The following is an 18,377-nucleotide window of genomic DNA, read 5'->3' as shown; positions in this document are numbered from 1 at the left end:
CACTCCATGGTGTCAGAATCTAATCTCATTTCTTGCTCTGCCATTTCCCAGAGGCATTTTTCCCAAGGTATCCGCACGGGACAAGATTTTGCTGGAGACTTCCTTACATTATCATGTCTGTATTCCAGCCATCAGATGGGAGGAAGAGAAGAAAGAGCACGTACTACCTTTAATGACACTTCTCTATTTCTATTCCATTGGCTAAAAGTTAGTCATGGGATCACTTCTTCCTGTAAGAAAGACTAAGGAAAGTGCTCTTTATTGCTGAGAGCCATATGCATTGCACAAATTGGGGGGCTCTATCTTGAGAAAGAAGGAAAGAATAGATGTTGGGAGACAGCCGGGTGTTTCTGCCAGAGCAGCCAGACATGTTAAATAGCAACCTGGTAGTATACATCCCCACATAAGTAAAGTTGAACTGTTTCTAAGTCTATAGATAATCTTGAATAATAATTCTGCAGTAATGGTAATTTTTCTCTCCTCTGTTGATGTTTACTCCAATGAGATCAACTTAAAGTCTTGAAGGAGAGAACTTGAAGTAGGAGAGCTAGTGAAACCTGGGGAAGAATAGCAGTGAGGCATCAGCTTAATATTCTGGTATCCTGGGTTGGTCCTGAGATCTCCTTGGCTGTGTCTCACTTCTGATAGATGGGGCTGCAGCCTTGGTGCCAGTGAAGCTGGTGATTAGATAAGCTTGTTTTGGGGAGTGACTTCTGGATGAAATGTGGAGAAGGGAACTCTTTTTCAAAGATCAGTATCTATGTATGAATTGGCAACACCAGTGCCTCCCTGGCAATGAAGTCAAATTTATGTCTGATTTTTATAACTTCCAATATCAAAATGACTATGTATTCAGCATGTCCCTAAAGATGAATCAGCACACAAAAGTATTTTGGATGTTGTGATGGAAATTGTCAAAATCTTTGTTTTAACTATGCAACTTCATTTTATTTTAATTGTATAACTAGAGAATTGTGACACTCGAAACCGACATTTAAATGAATGAGTACTGTGTGAAACAGCAAACGTTACTCCATTATGTGCAGCATACCATTGTCCTTTACGCAGGGATTGGGATGGTCAGGGACAGGGAAAGAGTGAAGGGGGCTTTTGAAGGGGGCTTTATTAATTATGATATTAATTTCTTTAAAAACATAGTGATTTTGTCATTTTGATGCAACTATGTTTAAAAATGTCAGTTTCCTATCATCCTCATCAAAATGCCCTGCTTTAGAACTAGATAAACTGTAATGAGCACAATTATATGAAAATAATCTTAAGGCTACAAAGAATGAAGAAAAATGATTAAGAAAAGATCAGGCTAATGATTTAATAATTTAATTTTAATAATGATCATTTATATAAATTTTACAATATCATGGGTATAACGCTTTTATCATTGTCCCCATTGCCTCCTATCCCCTCCAAAAAATGTCATTTCTGAGTCTTTCATTTTTTGGAATGGCATTAAAATCCTAGGCAGAATCTAGAATCCTTCTCACCAGTCTCAACGGTGCCTACCCCTCTCTGAAACTAAGCTAACCTGTAGCAAAGCCTAGAAGAGAGTGCAGTTCTTCAACTTATTAGCCGAGTGACCTCAGAATAAATTCAGTTTAACCAGTGAGCTAAATTGCGGTCTGCTTTTTATGGTGTTACAACTTGTATTCTTGGTACCAGTTTAGTTCAATAAATATTTGAGTACTTATTTCACCAACTCCATAATTTTAATTTGCATCATATCTAAAATATTCAGTGGTCCTTTCCTACAATTCTTATGACTCATAATCCAAGAAGGCAAAACATTTATAGTGGAAAACATCATGATCAGTGAGCCAGATGAACCCTGTTTAAATGGACTATGCCATTAACTAGTTGTGTGACCCTGGGCAAGTCATTCACCCCTTAGCCTTTAGATTTCTTACTTTTAAAGTGAAAGAGCAGGGAATTGGTTTATTTGATTTCTAAGATCTCCAGTGCTCAAAATAAATAGTTAAAAGTAGCATTTCTGCTTTCAGCCCAAGAGCAATCACATAGCCATTGCTAAAGAGGTTGAGAAATAATGATGCGTATGTAGAATCCACGCCATCACCTTCAAACACACGAAGGTGGAAATGGTGCTCTCTAGTGTTATACCGACCACATGTTCAGATTGCTGAATACACCTGCAGAAATAAATTTCCATTTGAAAGAAATGCAGTCTGGTTGTCTCAAAGAAAAATTAGACACTTACTCTATGGTAGATTTTCTGTAGGTCACCTGGGAGGGAATCCTTGAAGTATCACCTGTACATTTCTCCTTATGTCCCAGCCTACCAACAGCTCCAGCTCACTGGGCAGATGGGGCCAACAGAATTCCTGTTCCTGGTTCTCTTTGTAAACCCTGAGTTTCTCCGCTGCTAATCCCTGCAGTGCGCAGACTGCCCTTCCCTCACTAGAGCCTCCCCCTTCATTCAAAACTCAGTTTCCAATGCCACCTCCTCCAGGAAGCTTAATCTCCTCTTGGAAACTTCCATGACATATTACCTTCTCTTCTTACATTTACTTCTACCTTGTACCGTATTCATTATAAACACATTTTATCTGCCTTACTAGACTATAAGATCCTTGGTAGCATAATCCTTTATCTTTATCAAGTCTAAATGCCTAGTCTTGTGCCCTTTTTAAGGTGTAACTTTCTCAAGTTTATGGAATACCTTGCACCCTGCCCTAATGGTAGGTATCACAATCTCTTTACTCTGTTTCCTTTAGGAAAGGTCTATTTATTTTAATTTTTAGAAAGCTGGATGGATGTGATTTCTCTGGAAGTATTTTTCAGACTTGAATCCATGTGACTAAGTTGTACATTCAGTTGGATTTCTCAGTAAGAATTTAGCATCATAGCTTTGAGAAGAGATGAAGAAAGTTGCTCTTACTGAAGGCCTGGCCCCTTCTAATCTGATTAGGTTTCATGGTTTATTTTCCAGAGAAAGAGATGAGACAGAGTTTTGTCTAACTCAGACTGGGACAGGCCCAGAGTTAAATATTGGTCTTTGTGCCCCATCACCTCCTTCCCCTTGAAAGATGTCATAAGCACACATTTTTTTCCCTCATTTTGATTTCAGCCAAGGTCATTTTGGGATTTGGATAGTTCCACCATTTAGTTAAACTATGAAGGCAGATCTATGTGCTTTTCAGTGCAGGCATTCTCTTTTCTTTTTGACCCCAGAATATCTCTGTTTTGTGTAGACAGAGACCAGTTGGCAGCTGATAGACTGTCAATTGAAGGGGTGGTGGCAGCAGTAGATACAGGGGAAAACATCCTGATAAGGCCTGGGAGAGAAGGCTGCTCTTTCGGAAGTAGGGCCCATTTGCCAAGAAGGCAGCAAGGGAAATCACTGGTGGCAGAGGATTATAACAAACAGGAAGAGGATACAGATTTGCCAAAGGCTTCTGTGCATCTTTCCCATTCGCAAACTTTCAGGCAGACGAAAAAGTTTTTAAGGTGGTTTTGGGATTTGCACCTACAGGGAGAGTTCCAGTGTACTGTAATGCACCATGCTGCACATTATGGAAATGCCACACAGAGCTAGATTGTATCATAAAGAAATTTGTCATGCGAATTCTGAGAATGTATCGCTGGTGCCAGGGAAGGAAGGCATATCAAAGTAATTCAGGCACACTTTTCAAATGTCTTGCAAATTCATAGCGTACATTTATCCAAATCTACAGCTAAGGCAACAAAAGGTCTCCCAGTTTCCTTATTATTCAGCTTCCCATAATTAAATTATGATAAACAACTTTATCTAAAAGCCTCATCCAGGGACAATCTTTTTAGCTAGAGGAGTTAGTGGTTTCAACTGATTGTACTTATCTGCAGCAATAAAGGTTTTTATTTATTTGATTTTTAATTCTAATTTTATTTATTTTATTTTGTAATGAGTCCCTGGAAAGTAAGGCTGGATTTAGAGATTTTTTCTTTTTGTATATTATCTTAATGATTAGTAAATACATTAAACACTCTGGTTTCCGAGAAGCTGACTGGCCACGGTTTTATTTGGGTAGGGGGGAGGGAGAAAGGAAACACACAACACCCTTCTTCTCTTTTAATTTAAAATTTACAAGAATAATCTATTTTGAGAGGGATATGGAGCATGCTAAGCTAATGACAGCTTTCCCTTCTCTTATTTTTCCCACGTCAGAGCAACGTGCTCGGATCAGCTCCTCCGTGTGTCTCGATGAATGCTGCACCAATTAAGTTTAGCCTTCAAATCACTCGGAAAAAAACGAATAAAATAAACAGTCAGCAAGGCAGGCGAGGGTTACGGTGAATCAGATTAAACCTGTCAGCAAACAGACTCATTTATTTTCAAAGCTATAGTTTCCACAATGGAAACAACCCACTTTGCCTGGAGACCCTTAGGTCCGTTCCGCGAGGACCCGATTTCAATTTTGGACTGAGGAAGTCGGTGGTCCACTGTGAGCTCAAGGACAGCTAGCAGATCGTCAGGTCTCAACACTTGCCAAGCGTTCCTCACTCCCACCCCGCGCCTTCGTACTTTGGTTACAAAAACTATCTGCGATTGCACGCCTTTTGGGCAGAGGGTGCCACTGTGTGGGCAGGAGGCGGCGATTCAGCAGGGGGATCATAGGAGCGGACTCCCAGGGGCCCAGTGCCGCAGAGGCGAGAGGGCGCAGCCGGGCTGAGGGGGAGACAGAGCTCGGAGCTGCAAAGGCCGCCGCGCGGCGGCCCCAGCCAGAGATTAACGGAGGGGCGGGGGTCTCTGCCTCTTTTGCGGGTGAATGAACGCTTAGTCAAACACCACCTCCCCGTCCCGGCCCGCCGGAGATTGGAAGGGAGGAGTCTCGGAGCGACTGTTCTTTTAAAGGCGAAAGGCGTTTGCCTGTGTACGTTTTTTAATCGACCTTTTGTGTCCTTTCAACTTCGGTCGTCCCAAGTGTCAGGACGCGCAGACAGATAAACACCAACACGGATCTCTAAGGCCACTCGCCTGGCTGTCCGCTCAGCCCCTTGAGTTCGCTGTCGCGACCCCGCCAGAGGGAAGCAAAGCAGGGCGTGAAAAGTTGAGGGAGCCCTACTGCCCCGGGTGTGTCGCTCCCTCCCAAAGCTGGGGCACCCAGGAGCGAGCAGGGTGGCGAGGCGCCCCGGCGTCCCGTTTGCGGCTCCCCCACAGGGTTGGGGCACCCGGGCCTGAGCGCTAGTGCTGCCGCATCCCCCGGGCTTCCCAGAAAAGGAGGAGGCGCCGCGCTCGCCGGGCGGTGGAGACGCGCCTTCACGGCTCTGGTCTGCGCCCCGGGCTGTGGCCTCCCTGGTGGGGCTGGGGAACCGGACGCCCAGCCCTGAGGGTTCCCGCTGTAGCGATCGCGCAGTCCCTCCCGCGCCCGGGCGCCCCCAGCGGGTTCCGGCAGGCGCCCGGTGCGCCCCAGTCTCTAGCGGCTGAGCCAGCGCGCGCCGGGAGCGCCGAGACCCGGCGGGGCCGGCAGGAGGTGGGGAGTGCGGGAGTGGAGGACCCTGCCGCAGCGACAGCGACAGCCCCGGGGGCCGTAGCTGCAGCCCGGGCGGCAGCTGAGGGGCAGTGCGCAGCCTGCAGCCCCGCGGCTCCTCTCCGTCTATCTCCGGCTGCCGCAACACCCCCTCCTCCCTGGCCCCTCTCCGGCGTGGAGGGGCTGACTGCTAAGCCACTGCAAGCAACTCCCTCAAAAAAAAAAAAAAAGAAAAAAAGCCGCAACGGAGGAGTCTGGCCGCAGGACCCCTCCTCCCCGGGAGCCCCCCACCCCTCGCCTATCCCGCCGCCCTCCCTCACACCCCCCCGTCCCCTCCGCCCCCCAGCTCCCGGGCGCCCGCCTCCCTCCTTCTCGGACTGTCTCCCGACACGCCGGCTGAGAGCCCTTTTTGACTGCGAGCGGCGGCAGCGGAGCAGAGGCTGCTGCGCGAGACCTGCAGTCGCCCGGGATTCCCTCCAGGTGACGATGCTCTGGTTCTCCGGCGTCGGCGCTCTGGCTGAGCGTCCCTGCCGGCGCTCGCCTGGGATTACCTGCTGCGTCTTGCTGCTGCTCAATTGCTCCGGGGTCCCCATGTCTCTGGCTTCCTCCTTCTTGACAGGTAGGGGAGGGGGCGGGGGGACCGGCCCTCTGGGACGCTGGTTTGGTACCTCGGAGAGATGGTGCTGGCTTACCCCGGGGATGGGAGGGTGGGGAGGGCTTACCTTGGCGCTTGCCCTGCGCTTGGTCGATGGGGGATGAAGTGAAGCCCCGGAAGGGCTGGGAAGACTGGGAGTAGGTGAAGAGGTTGCAGGCTGAGAGGCTGTTGCTTTCAATGTAGTAATAATAGACATTCTTCCATGTGAATTTGAAAAATTATTTTATTTATTTTGAATGTTTTCCTCAACTTTTAATTTTTCTCTCCCTCTGTAGAGCTCAGGGAAAAAAATTGTGCCGTTTTCCGCACATCCTCCTTTCTCATCTATGGGGTACCATACATCTACCATGCTAGGAGTGGTTTTTAAAGCACTGGCTCTTAAGACCATGAATTTAAAGAAACATTTAAAAAGGGCGCTAATAGCCGGACATAATTATTATATATTTTCAGGCAGGTGAAGACCTCAGCTGCTATTCTGAAGGACATACTTTACTGACACCTGGTGCAGAAAAGAAAATATCGAGTCAATTTCTAAGAGAGGGGAAAAGAGGATTGCGTTTCACAAAGTGATTTCAAACTAAGACAATGCAAGACAGATCCGTAGGAAGGCCTGTTCATTGACACAGTTCTGACTTTTGGTCAATTTAAAATCTGCCCTAATGGCCAATTTAAGTTTTTTTATTTTATTTTTTCATATGGGGCTGTGTGTCTTCATAAAGGAGGAGTGTTATTAAAAATCCAGTGAAACACTTGGAATTGTGCTTAAACCATCTGAAAACAGATAATGTATCTGTATATCATAGTCTTTTCTTTTTTTAACCTGTTTAAATAAAATTATTGAAATTGTATTTTGGGGGCAGGGGATTTTCTTTGGTGAATTTAATAATTTAAACCATATTAAGAATTTCTGAAGTTCGGGTAGAAGTTTCAAAAAGGATTCGTGCAAAAATTTAAATGTTGAAATCATGGTACTAAGCTAACTTTAAATGAAACATTTTTTCCCCTGAATTTCAGGTTCTGTTGCAAAATGTGAAAATGAAGGCGAAGTCCTCCAGATTCCATTTATCACGGACAACCCTTGCATAATGTGTGTCTGCTTGGTAAGTGTGGAGATCAGGCAATATGAACTCAATTGCTCTCTCTGATAAGGTGAATCCACTAAATGTGATAATATAACCAGATCTTACAAATTGTCTTTAGTCATCACAAAACTGCACATAACTGTACATAGTTTGTGAGTTGAGTCCAGTTAATTTCTGAGTTTTATGGACTTTGGCAATTTCCATGTCATCCAACTGGAAATTCTTATTTTTGACATCATCCTTATAAATTTACATCCTTAGAAGTAAATTTCAGATAGGCATTGTATGACATCTCCGTGAAAATTACGGTTTGTACTGTCTGTTTCCAGTAATGATTATTACAACCACATCCTCGAAACCACCAAACTTTCTGCGTTAGTTCTGTCATCTATGCTCAGCAGGAAAATGATGAGATAAGATTTAAGTATGAAGTTCAGGAATAAGGTATGCAACAAAGGGAAAGAGTCACAAAAAACAAACATGAGGATAGGATGTAATTCTGGATTTATTTCTTGGGTTTCTTTGCCTGTTATACCCTAAACTCTCAAGTACAGTCTTCATTTCCAATTTGAAAGCATGAGTCAGAAAGGACAATTCCATCCTTCATAGAGAATGACCCTCGGCTGTCAGCTACTTAGTTAACACTATCAGTGGTTAGCAGACTAAAAAACTAATTTGTGTCCCTTTATTTTAGTATAATAGCTAATGATAAGTCTAATAAGTAACCACTTGGGGGAGATTAAGTAATGTGAATAAGAATACCTGAAATGAAATATGGACCTACAAGAGAAACATTTTTGCTTAAGAGTGTTTTACATACCAATCACTTTTGGCAAAATTTGGTTAGAAACAACACATTACAAAACCCTGTTGGAAATACATTAAGGGCAGTCACATGCAAAGCCCCAAAATGATAGAAGACTACTTGTTACTAGATCAGCACGCTGTGTGGAACTGGAGAAGGGATTCATCTCTGTTTAGGCAAAATCCAAGCCATCTGAGTTCACATTACCTAAACTTTTTCATGACAAGGGTTGAGTCAATGTTTTGAAGTGATAAATGGGTGAAGGTAAATGGCTGTATCAGGTTCGGAAGACTAAATTTCGGAATACTAATGAAATCAGCAGAAACGAGTAAAAATGCACTGCGTTTGCTGACACAATAAATATTGCTGCCTAATAAAACAGAGCTGTGAGAGCGTGTATTATGATTGTGCCTTATGGGCTACCACGTTCATTAATGATCTTTTACTAAATACTTTGTTGAAAAGAAGCTTTGGGTTTAAATTCTGACTCAGTTGTAGATTCACAAATGCAGTGTCTGTGTGTTTAATCTTCCTTTTTAAATTTTTCTTATCTGTAGAATGTGAGTGAATTTTTTTCTCTTAATCTATTAAGATTTCAGAGGACATTATCCTGACCAAGTAATATGTAAATGTTCTGAGAGCTTCACATATAAAAATGATTTTTTTCTGTTCAGCAATGTTACTACTTATAAAGTTTACGTATGTAGTTGTTCCCAAATAACAGGATCAGAAATTCTCCCCACAGCATTCCGTCTTTTGAGTACTCCTACTCCAGCTAAAAATAGTACCTTTCTAGGAAAGTGGAGACTTAGTGATAAGATAGATGTTCGAATCCTGCAGTTCTGAAGGTAAAGAGTAAATCTGAAAGGATGCATCAGTTGGAATTCAAGTGGGAATGATATTTATTCCAGAAAAGCATCGATTAAGTTTAGAAGGGCAGTAGGTTCATTTATGTCTTTAACATTTAAGTAACAATTGTAGGTATCTGTTTTGGGTGAGTGCTGTCCGAAATCCTTTCTAAATATGTAATATCAGGACTTTGGCTATTGGCTTCACCCGTTATAGAGCTCTTTCATTGGCTGAAAGGCTCAGTGATATGTTATCATGACCTTTGCAGGGGTTTAGAATTAGGGGACCTAAGTTGTCACAGTCATTACTGCTTCCCAAACATTTGTAATGACTTGGTAAAATTGAGTAAGAATAGATAGATAACCACTTATTTCTTTGTATAACACTCTTGTACATTTCCACAAACCCCCTGCAGTTCATGGATTTCAAAGCACTCTACACAGGCAGGAAGCTACTTGGCATTTTTTTTACCTAGGCTGGAAGGTAGACCTATTTAGCAGATTGATAATATTAGCAATGGTAAACATTCATGTTTACTATTTTTATTTTATTTTATTTTTACTTGTAGGGCCTTATCTAAGCCTGCATTATTTCATTTCATCTTCGCAAAAATCCTTTGAGGGCTTTTATTTTTATTTTCCAGATGAGAAAACTGAGGCTTAGAGGGCTAAGTAGCTTGTGAAGGTTGCATTTGAGTAAATAGTGGAGCTGCAACTGTCTCGTTTTTTTCTGCCTCTAGAGCACATGCCTATCTATAACCGTAAGAAACAACCTATTTGTTGATTTAAAGACGTGAGAAAGTAAGGAGAAAATATAAAGAACGTCCAAATTATATTACCTTTCGGCGTTCCTTGGGTTATTTTTTCTTTTGAGTCTTTCAGGAGTTTGGTTCGTTGACATTTGTTAATCGCATTAAATGAAAGGAAAATTTCATTATGATTTCAGTTGACCTGCAGGGAGCGTTAGTGGTGAGCTGGTTTTATGTATGTACATTAAGAGGGTATGTAATAGTCTCAACTGTACTTTGGATAAAGAAAATAGTCATATTTAGTTTGTGTTGGTCCAGCCTTTTGGCAGAAAGGTACCTAAGGCTGAGTATAAGCTCATATCTTATTTCATAACATGTACTAAAAGAAAGAAAGAAAGAAAGAAAGAAAGAAAGAAAGAAAGAAAGAAAGAAAGAAAGAAAGAAAGAAAGAGCTAATGTCAACGTATGCTTAAAAAAGACGTAAAATGTTACAGTTGGGAGGAAATAGGTGGCACACAGTCCTGTATATAATTACAGAGTAAAAGCTTGAAAAACCCCACAAAAATCAACTTGCCTGATTTAAACTTTTAAGCTGTGAAATGTTTCAAAGGTTGGAGTGAGCTCATTTCTGTGTAGGTTTAGAGGATGACAGTGGGAGCAGTGGCCACGGTCAGCAGAGCTGAATAATTTTATTCTCATTTATCAACCTCGGCATAGACCCGAGCATCTTGCCAGAACCAGTCCCGATCCAAGAATAACTGGTTTGTTAGCTGGTGATGGAATCTCGTTTTAAAGTGTGTGGCCCAAAAAGCTTCAGTTCATCTATTTAAGGGGGAAGGTGAGAAGTTGGATCATGGTCCTAAAATTGAGGGAACTGGGTAGGCAGTTTAGGTTAAACTGCATGTACTTTATTGTTTAGTCAGAAAGCAAAGCATAACTTTCCCCCACCTTACAAAATGGTCTTTTATGGAGCTGAGGAAGGGAGGCCAACACTTATTACTGTTTTCGTATGATATTTTCCCTGTTTTCTTGCTAGAATTATTTTTCCCATTATGCTTAGGAAAACACATTGGTGCCTGTCCTGGAGGACAGCTGATAGAGGAGCCAGCCATACCTAGATAAAATGAAGCTGAAGCCATTCTCTGATCTTTGGGATGTCCCCAGGTCCACCGAGTGCACATGAGAGGTGGTGCTCCTACTTCTCAGCCTTTTCCACCTAACTGCAGACTAGGAGGACATGGCGGGAGCCAGTGAGCTGGGCCCAGTACTGGAAACCTGAGAAAACTTTGGAGACTGGGACTCAGAAAACCCGAAGTCAGAGCTTAGTTTGGCATACATTTTATTCAGCAAAAAACATTATTCTGAGGTTGAAATTTCCTCTTTTAAATCCAGAGGTGCAATGTAGAAACGGACCCTTTGCTCATAAAAAGCAATGTGAAATTCAATGTTACAAGAATCAGGGCTCCACCTGTCTTGGAGCCAACCAAATAGTGAAGACAGAGAGACCTTGTCTGCTGTCTTCTACTTTTTTAATCACAAAAATTCAATATCGCTTAAAAGGAGCTCCCAGCATCTTAGATTCTCTCCGGTGCCTTATCTCCATAAAATCCTCATGTTCTTCATTGCTCAAATTAACTGGCTGGAGAATAGATTTCTATTATCTAAACAAGTGTTAGGCACATGTTTGAGGATGCGGGAGATAACGTTGCCTGAGGATTCAATTCACTTGTGTGAGCATGTATGAGAGAGAGAGGGAGAGAAGCTATAAAGCAAACCAGAGGTGTTCAGAGAGGTACTGCCACTCAGTATATGCACAAATACATAGATTGCCATACCTTTTCCAAGTTGTTTCATCTCATTTCTAGACTTTGGATGCTCACTAAGGAAGAAATCAGATTAATTTATTTTTACTCTGTTTAGAAGGTCATTTGACCAATTACCTTTCAACAGAACAATTTCGGGGAAAAGTAACAGTTAATGTATAGGATTGTGTTGGCAAATTCACAAAGACCAGTTCTGAAATTTAGTCTTATCCACGCTTTATTCAGACTCAGAGAAGCAGAGCAAATCTCGTGAGCTCACCCAGTTACTGAGAGACAGGACTGGGATGTGAAGTCAGTTCCTTCTCTGCTAACACGGTTTCCTTCTGCTGAAAACGTTTACTACTTAAAAACTTCTACAGATACCTTCAGGAGCTTCAGGGAGTCCTTACAACCTGCACAGAGCTAACATAGGCTCTCTATGAAGCAGTTAGAGTGGTTTTGATCTTCTAATGCAAACCGTCTAGAATTTGGAGAGCCCTTCAAAGGAAGATATGGGTTTTGGCTGGCAACATAACATTTTGGAAAAGAACTTTGGCCCAGACATCAGACAGTCTTGGGTTCAAATCAAACCAGTGGTGAAGTTGAGACAATTACCTCACCTTCCCAAACCTTAGTTTCTTCATCTAGAGTGTGGGATGGATGTCAGCATCTAGTTCACAGAGTTGCTATGTGAATTAAATGAGATGTCGCAGGTAAGGTTTGGATTGGAGCTTGGCATAAACTCTCCAGAATGATTTTTCATTGCTGTTGTTGATGATAGCATTATTTTAAAAAATTCTTATTTCCTCACATGGAGTAGGATGCAAAGTTTCAAAAGAAAATGATAAAAGGGACTCTGATAGAGACAGAGGAGACATAGGGATAATGATGGCAAATCCGCCCATTGTTATGCATGAAAAGGTTTGTCAGGAATGTTTCCTTAGTTTTTCTGTCCCTCCAGGCTTGGAATGGGCTGGTCTAGGCCGCTTCCTTATTGGTCCAGTGATCTTTGGGCCCTGGTGTGAGTTTTCCCCTCGCTCTTCATTAAACATTAAAAAAAAAAAAAAAAAAAAAAAAAAAAAAACTTTCTGTGGAAGAGGGGCCTGCTTTTTTGCAGAGTATTTACATCTCTATGCCTGTGGGGTCACCTTCACTTGTACTTTTATTGGCAGAGGGATTGGGTTGGGACCCGGGAGTGCTGTAATTCTGGAAAAACTGCCTAGTGGCCTGGCATCATGGGGATTTTCCTGGCCTGCCTTGTGGAAGTCTCTCGACCCCTTTCCAGACCTGACTGTGTTTTTGCTGCTTACTTACTCACTGCTCCCCTTCCCCATCCTATTTCAAACACCATTTATTTTCTTTCAAGGCACTGGTCTTGACTGTGGGCATTGACAGTAAACTGTGTTTTAAGTGTAGGAAATAATGTAGAGGAAAGAGCCCTTCCCCAGACTAGAACACAAATTGGGGAGGGCAGTAGAATAGGAGATAATGGGAAAAGTCAGGCAAGGCAAAGTGATGGAAAAATAAAACCAGTTAATATACATTGATTGAATAAATAAAGGATATCAGTTTTTCACACCCTCTTCTATGGCCCTTCTGTATAAATGATGATATATTGAGTCCTTTGTGTCATAAAAGAATATGAGTAACACCACCTTTCATGGCACTGGGAGGTCAAGTGTGCTTGTTGAACTTAGTTAAGATCAGCAAATGAGCTGGATATATATTTTAAGACCTGTTGATTCTCAGTTCTAATTCTATAAAACACCACTCAAAGCACTAGGGATAGCAGGTTATAAATTTAATAATATTATTCTTTCTTCCTTCTTTCCACACCTCATCCCCTCTTCCATTTTATTTTATTATTTTTAGCCCTGTCTGTGTTTGAAGCATTGTGCTGGCTGGGGATCTTTGAGGAGACAAAGACCGACAGGACAGATTCTTGCCCACAGCCTAATGGGAGAGACGAACACATGCATAAATACAAAGTTTTAGAAAGTTTTATAGGAGCGACGGAAAAGCGCTGTAATACATTCAAACCCAAGTACCAAGGGGCTGCAGATGAATTCTGACTAGAGTATCTGGGACCATGATGGGGGAGGAGAGATGATCCAGGCAAAGTCTTGTTAGAGAAAAGATACAAAGAGAGTGTGTGCTTGGGACTGTGGAAATGGCAGAGTCCAGCGTGCCCAAAGCCGTGATGGAGCGGGAGTTTGAAAGCTCCGTGGGAACCAGCACGGGGAGCACTTTGAATGTAATAATAAGGATGTCAGTTCCACTCATGCAGCTGGGAGGAGTCATTTACTATTTTTATGTGAACACATGTCACAATAAAATGCATTTTATCTAAAGGTCTCTAGGTGCTTTTGTACGGGATATATAGAGTGTGCAGAGGCTGGAGTTTGGACAACAGACTACAGGGATATTGTGTGGTCAGGTGAGAGCAAGCAGCCTAGAGCAAGGGTGAGCAGTGAGAATGGAAAGAAGGTGTTGGGATAAACCAACGTTGCTCAGTCTTTTGAATTTCTTTGACTGCTTTCCAGTCATAGTGTATTTAGATGAATCCCAAAGGTATTGGGAAAAAACAATATTTCAGTGGAAAGACTCCAAACCATGCCCAGCAAGACACAGTTGCTAAAATGCAGCAGTCACTACAGTGGAGCGATTGCTAGCACAGCCACTTTGCTTGTCGCTTGGTGCTTCTAGAGCAGGGCTCTGCTACTTGAATAGAGTAGTTCTCCTCCCAGAGTGCGCTCTCAAAATTCTATTTGAGAGAACCACCTCTCTCCTTTTACTCACAGTGACACTCTGCCTTACGCTGCTGCATAATCCATTTGGTAAATTATTGGGTCTGGTAGATATGTTCATGATAGTATATATGCAGTTTTAGCACAGTTTTTATACATTAACCAGGATTGGGTGGCTCACCTTTAAAAAGTCCACCAGCATGCCATGACATCAAGAACCACTAGTCTTGCAGAGGTGTTTTGAAGCCCATGTTTATAGCACTTGGCAAGAAAATAGATGTCAGAGGTGAGAGATGGGAAAAATTGGAGGGAATTTTGAGAACTTTAGCCAATATCATAGACACTGTAAGAAGAGAAGGGGTCACGTGGGTGGGTGGGTAGTAATCAGTTTAGATGTAATGTGTTGGGCTCGATAGGCCTTCAAGGTAGAAAAGCCATGTAGGCTCTTAAAAATGTGGATCTTGGGTTCAGTAGAGAGAAATCAGGATTAGAGGTTAGCAATTTGTTACCTGTCTGCATAGAAATAAAGTTCAAAACTTTGGGAATAAATTATTTGCCTTGGGAAGGAGTTTAAATTGAGATTTTTAAGAAATGGGTCTACAATATTAACTAGAAGGAGGGTTATATCTAAAAGAAGAATAGAAAAGGAGAAACCTGTGAAAGAGATGGAACAGTTAGTTATAGAGGCAAGAGGAGAACCAGGAAGGCACAGGCCAAGGCAGAGATGTTTGAAGAAGAGAAAGACTCGTGGCATTAAACATTGCAAAGAATTGGAAGATTCTAGCAGAATATCAAAGAAGGAACTTTCTCATCTTCTTGGACTATTTGAAACAATGAACAATGGTCCCTCCTCCACCACCCAGACCCTGCATATTTGCACACGGGATTGAATTGATCGTAGATGAGATTCAGTGGAACCCCAGTTGGCAGGAATCCAAATTGCTATAGAGATTTTGAAAATTTAATGCAAAAATCACAAATTTTTCCAAACTTTGACTTTAAAAGATGTTAGCAAAAGTGAATAAATACCACATGAAATTTTAAAAGGTACCCAAACAAAACTAATTTCACGGATAACCGTAATATACTTTTTGCAAATGTCATTGGAATGTTTCTATAGTTAAATGTAAAGTGGGCCAGGCCACATTGAGGCCTTTTTTATTAGGAATAAAAGCAACAATATAAAAGAGTCTGACTAATATAAAAACTTAGTATTATAAACTTTCAAGTTTGCTCTATTAAATTGCTAATGGTGCTTTAAAAATATTATGATATAATTTAATGTCTTAAATTCTAGGTCTTCAGGTAAGATATTTTCTTTTTTCATGAAATGTTTAAATCCCATTTTGTCAATGAAGTGCAGCTGTGGTATGGGGGCCACTGTGTGTGAATGTATGGGTTTGATTCTCACCTGGGTTGCCTGGTAGCTGTGCACCACTGAGCAGACACCTTACCCTCTCTGAGACTTCGTTGTGAAGTCCTGGACAAGTCCCAGTGGTGTGTGCCCTTCAGCAGACTTAAGTGGTTGGCTGTGGGCATTAACTGAGGTGAAGGGTATGAGTTAAAGGCCAAGATGCCTGTGAAAACTGTTTGTAAACAGTGTAAATGAAACGGTTATTAAGGGCAAGAACTTAAATAGATGAAAGTGAAATCTATGCCATAAACCACTTTTCAGCACATAATTCAGCGAATATACTCTTTGGGAATGACAGCTTAGTGGTTTTCATCTCTACCCTTTAAGAGTTGCATGGCTTTAAATAAATTGCCTAACATTTCTATATCTCAACATCTCTATCTTTATCATGAGGCTCTTGTCAGAATTGTAAGTTACAACACAGAAAATTCTCACAACATGGTCTGGGCCATGGTCAACATTTTAGAAATGATAGCTACTTCCACCACTGGAGTGTCATGGAATGACTGCCTTTGCCATACTTCAAATTACAGACTGTATTTATGGCAATTTATTGTCAACATCTATGAAATGTGCTTATTCTTAATTTTTTTTTTTGATGGAGTCTCTTTCTGTTGCCCAGGCTAGAGTGCAATGGCATGATCTTGGTTCACTGCAACCTCCGCCTCCTGGGTTCAAGTGAGTCTACTGCCTCAGCCTCCCAAGTAGCTGGGACTACAGGTGTGTGCTACTACTCCCAGATAATTTTTTTTTTTTTTTAAGTAGAGATGGGGTTTCACCATATTGGCCAGGCTGGTCTCAAACTCCTAACCTCGTGATCCACCCACCTCAGCCTCCCAAAGTGCTGGGATTACAGGTGTGAACCACCTCCCACCCGGCCTATTCTGAATTTTTTTCAGGGTAGACAATGGAAGGTCAGAAGAGACAACTGCTTTGCTGTTAAAGGTGGAAAACCCTTGTAGTGTTTGGGTCTTATAAGATGGGTTACTCCTCTATTTTTTTCTTTTCAAAGCTTCACCTGCTTATCTTGTGCCAATTTACAAACAATAAGTCACAGTGATATTTTCTTAGTGAGGCACAGTTGTCCTCTGCAGTCCTTACCATCAAATCAGGAAGTGGCAGGTAGGAGGCAAAAATGTAAAACTAATGACCAGTGGCCCTGCTGAGCCTGAAGCTTCTGAGTCCTCTCCATTTTAAAGAGTGTGATGTGACGAGCATCCTGCTTTCCAGCCAGCCACAGGCACTAGTGCATACCTGTGGGATGGGACCTCTTTCTAGAAAGGGTAAGCCCAGATGAGCTGCTGTGACTGGATTTGGACGTGTGGGCCCCGCACATTCATACAACTTTCTGTGCTTGGGACTAGAAGTCCTGCCAACTCCTCTAAGAGCCTGCTGCTGCTTCTCGGTAATAGCATGTTCTGCCTTGTAGTGTAATGAGTTGGGCCAATTCATTTCTTAAGGGATGGTGTCTTAAAGTGTAAGAACCTTGTCATGGTCATCTCCGTCAGCTCCATAGCTTCAGCGAGAGGTCCACAACCTTGGGACTTGAGTGGGAGTTAGGCTGGAGTTTCCTGTTTATAGTTGGGGCTGTTAACACTTGGGATAGCTCCCCCCAGAATGGAACTTCAAGTTCCAAAACACGATTCTCCCAGAAAGTTTGTCACAGAAGGTCAACCTCCTCTATAAAAGACATCCTAAATAATCATTACATAAACACTGCCTTTCCTTTGAAAGTAACGTTATCGCATTTGAAAATATAGAATCATATAGATATTTAGATCTGCTTTTATTTGTGATAAAAGGAACATTCCCTTTTATAGAAATATACTTCTATCAAAAGCAGAAATGTCCCTGACAAGGCAAGAGGTATAGACAAGGGAGGTTCTGAGACGATCTGGCTTCCACTTTCAAAAAGTCACAATGAAAAATGTCTCCTGATTGCTGGAGCTGGCATTCCCCAGGCCTTTCCAGCCCCTTTCAATGAGGCTAACTCTGAAATCTTGACACAAACCTTCATGTTTATATTAGGTTTTGGATGTTAGTTCCCTTGGCTTCTGGGAGCTGACTCTGTTGAAAATTATGTTTTTCTTTTAAGGACAAAGGCCTTATTGTATGTACATGTCGTGTAGTGTAATGAGCTTTCTTTCTTTCTTTCTTTTTAATGTTAGATAATGGGTGGTACTAAACTCCATCTGCCAAATGAGAAGTTCAAAGATCTGTAAACTGATGGGCAATTTTAAGGTTTCAGGCAGGTAACTCAGCCAGAGAAAATGAGAGGGTGGGACCGTGGCATCTTCACTGACCACAGTATGTCCCCCAAATGCCCTGCTTCAAGGGAATAGACATAACAGGACTCTGAGTGAGGCTCTGCAGATGAGTGATGGTACCCAGAGCCACTTCAAAGAGAATGGCAGAATACAAATAAGGAAGATAGTAATCATCGCATTTTAACTTATAAAAACAAGCCTTTCCAAAACAACACTTGTATTCTTGGTCACATATACAGTATTTGACCAGATAATTTTCGTGGCTGCTAATGCTGTCCGCATAGGCCAAGCACCTTATTTTTAGACGCTGTGTCGTCAGTTGGCCACTCTGGTGGCACTGCTGGCCTTTTTGGCTGTGGGTGACCTCAGGAAGGCTATTTCTAGTAGGGATAGCTTGGCCCATGGAAAGGAGGTATAAAAACCTGAAGCTGCTCTTCCATTTCTTTGGGCTACGGTAAGAGACATTTTCAGCTCTGCGTGTGTGTGTGTGTGTGTGTGTGTGTGTGTGTGTGTGTGTGTGTGTGTGTG

At 42.1% G+C, this 18,377-nt stretch overlaps 1 protein-coding gene across 1 annotated transcript in view; it reads left to right on the top strand.

Moving 5' to 3' along the window:
- The first annotated feature begins 5,813 nt into the window (after positions 1 to 5,813).
- BMPER (BMP binding endothelial regulator) overlaps positions 5,814 to 18,377 on the top strand; it is a 237,154-nt gene continuing 224,590 nt past the window's right edge. The window contains exons 1-2 of the mRNA XM_032286821.1: positions 5,814 to 6,099; positions 7,150 to 7,235. Coding sequence (XP_032142712.1) covers positions 5,967 to 6,099; positions 7,150 to 7,235 — 219 coding nt within the window. The 5' untranslated portion in view covers positions 5,814 to 5,966. The remainder of the gene's footprint in view (positions 6,100 to 7,149; positions 7,236 to 18,377) is intronic.

Source organism: Sapajus apella, unplaced genomic scaffold (assembly GCF_009761245.1).
Source record: "Sapajus apella isolate SASKATOON/1434 unplaced genomic scaffold, GSC_monkey_1.0 scaffold19, whole genome shotgun sequence".
Lineage (NCBI taxonomy): Eukaryota > Metazoa > Chordata > Mammalia > Primates > Cebidae > Sapajus > Sapajus apella.
Note: the sequence above shows the minus strand (reverse complement) of the source record. Positions and strands in the feature narration are given on the sequence as shown.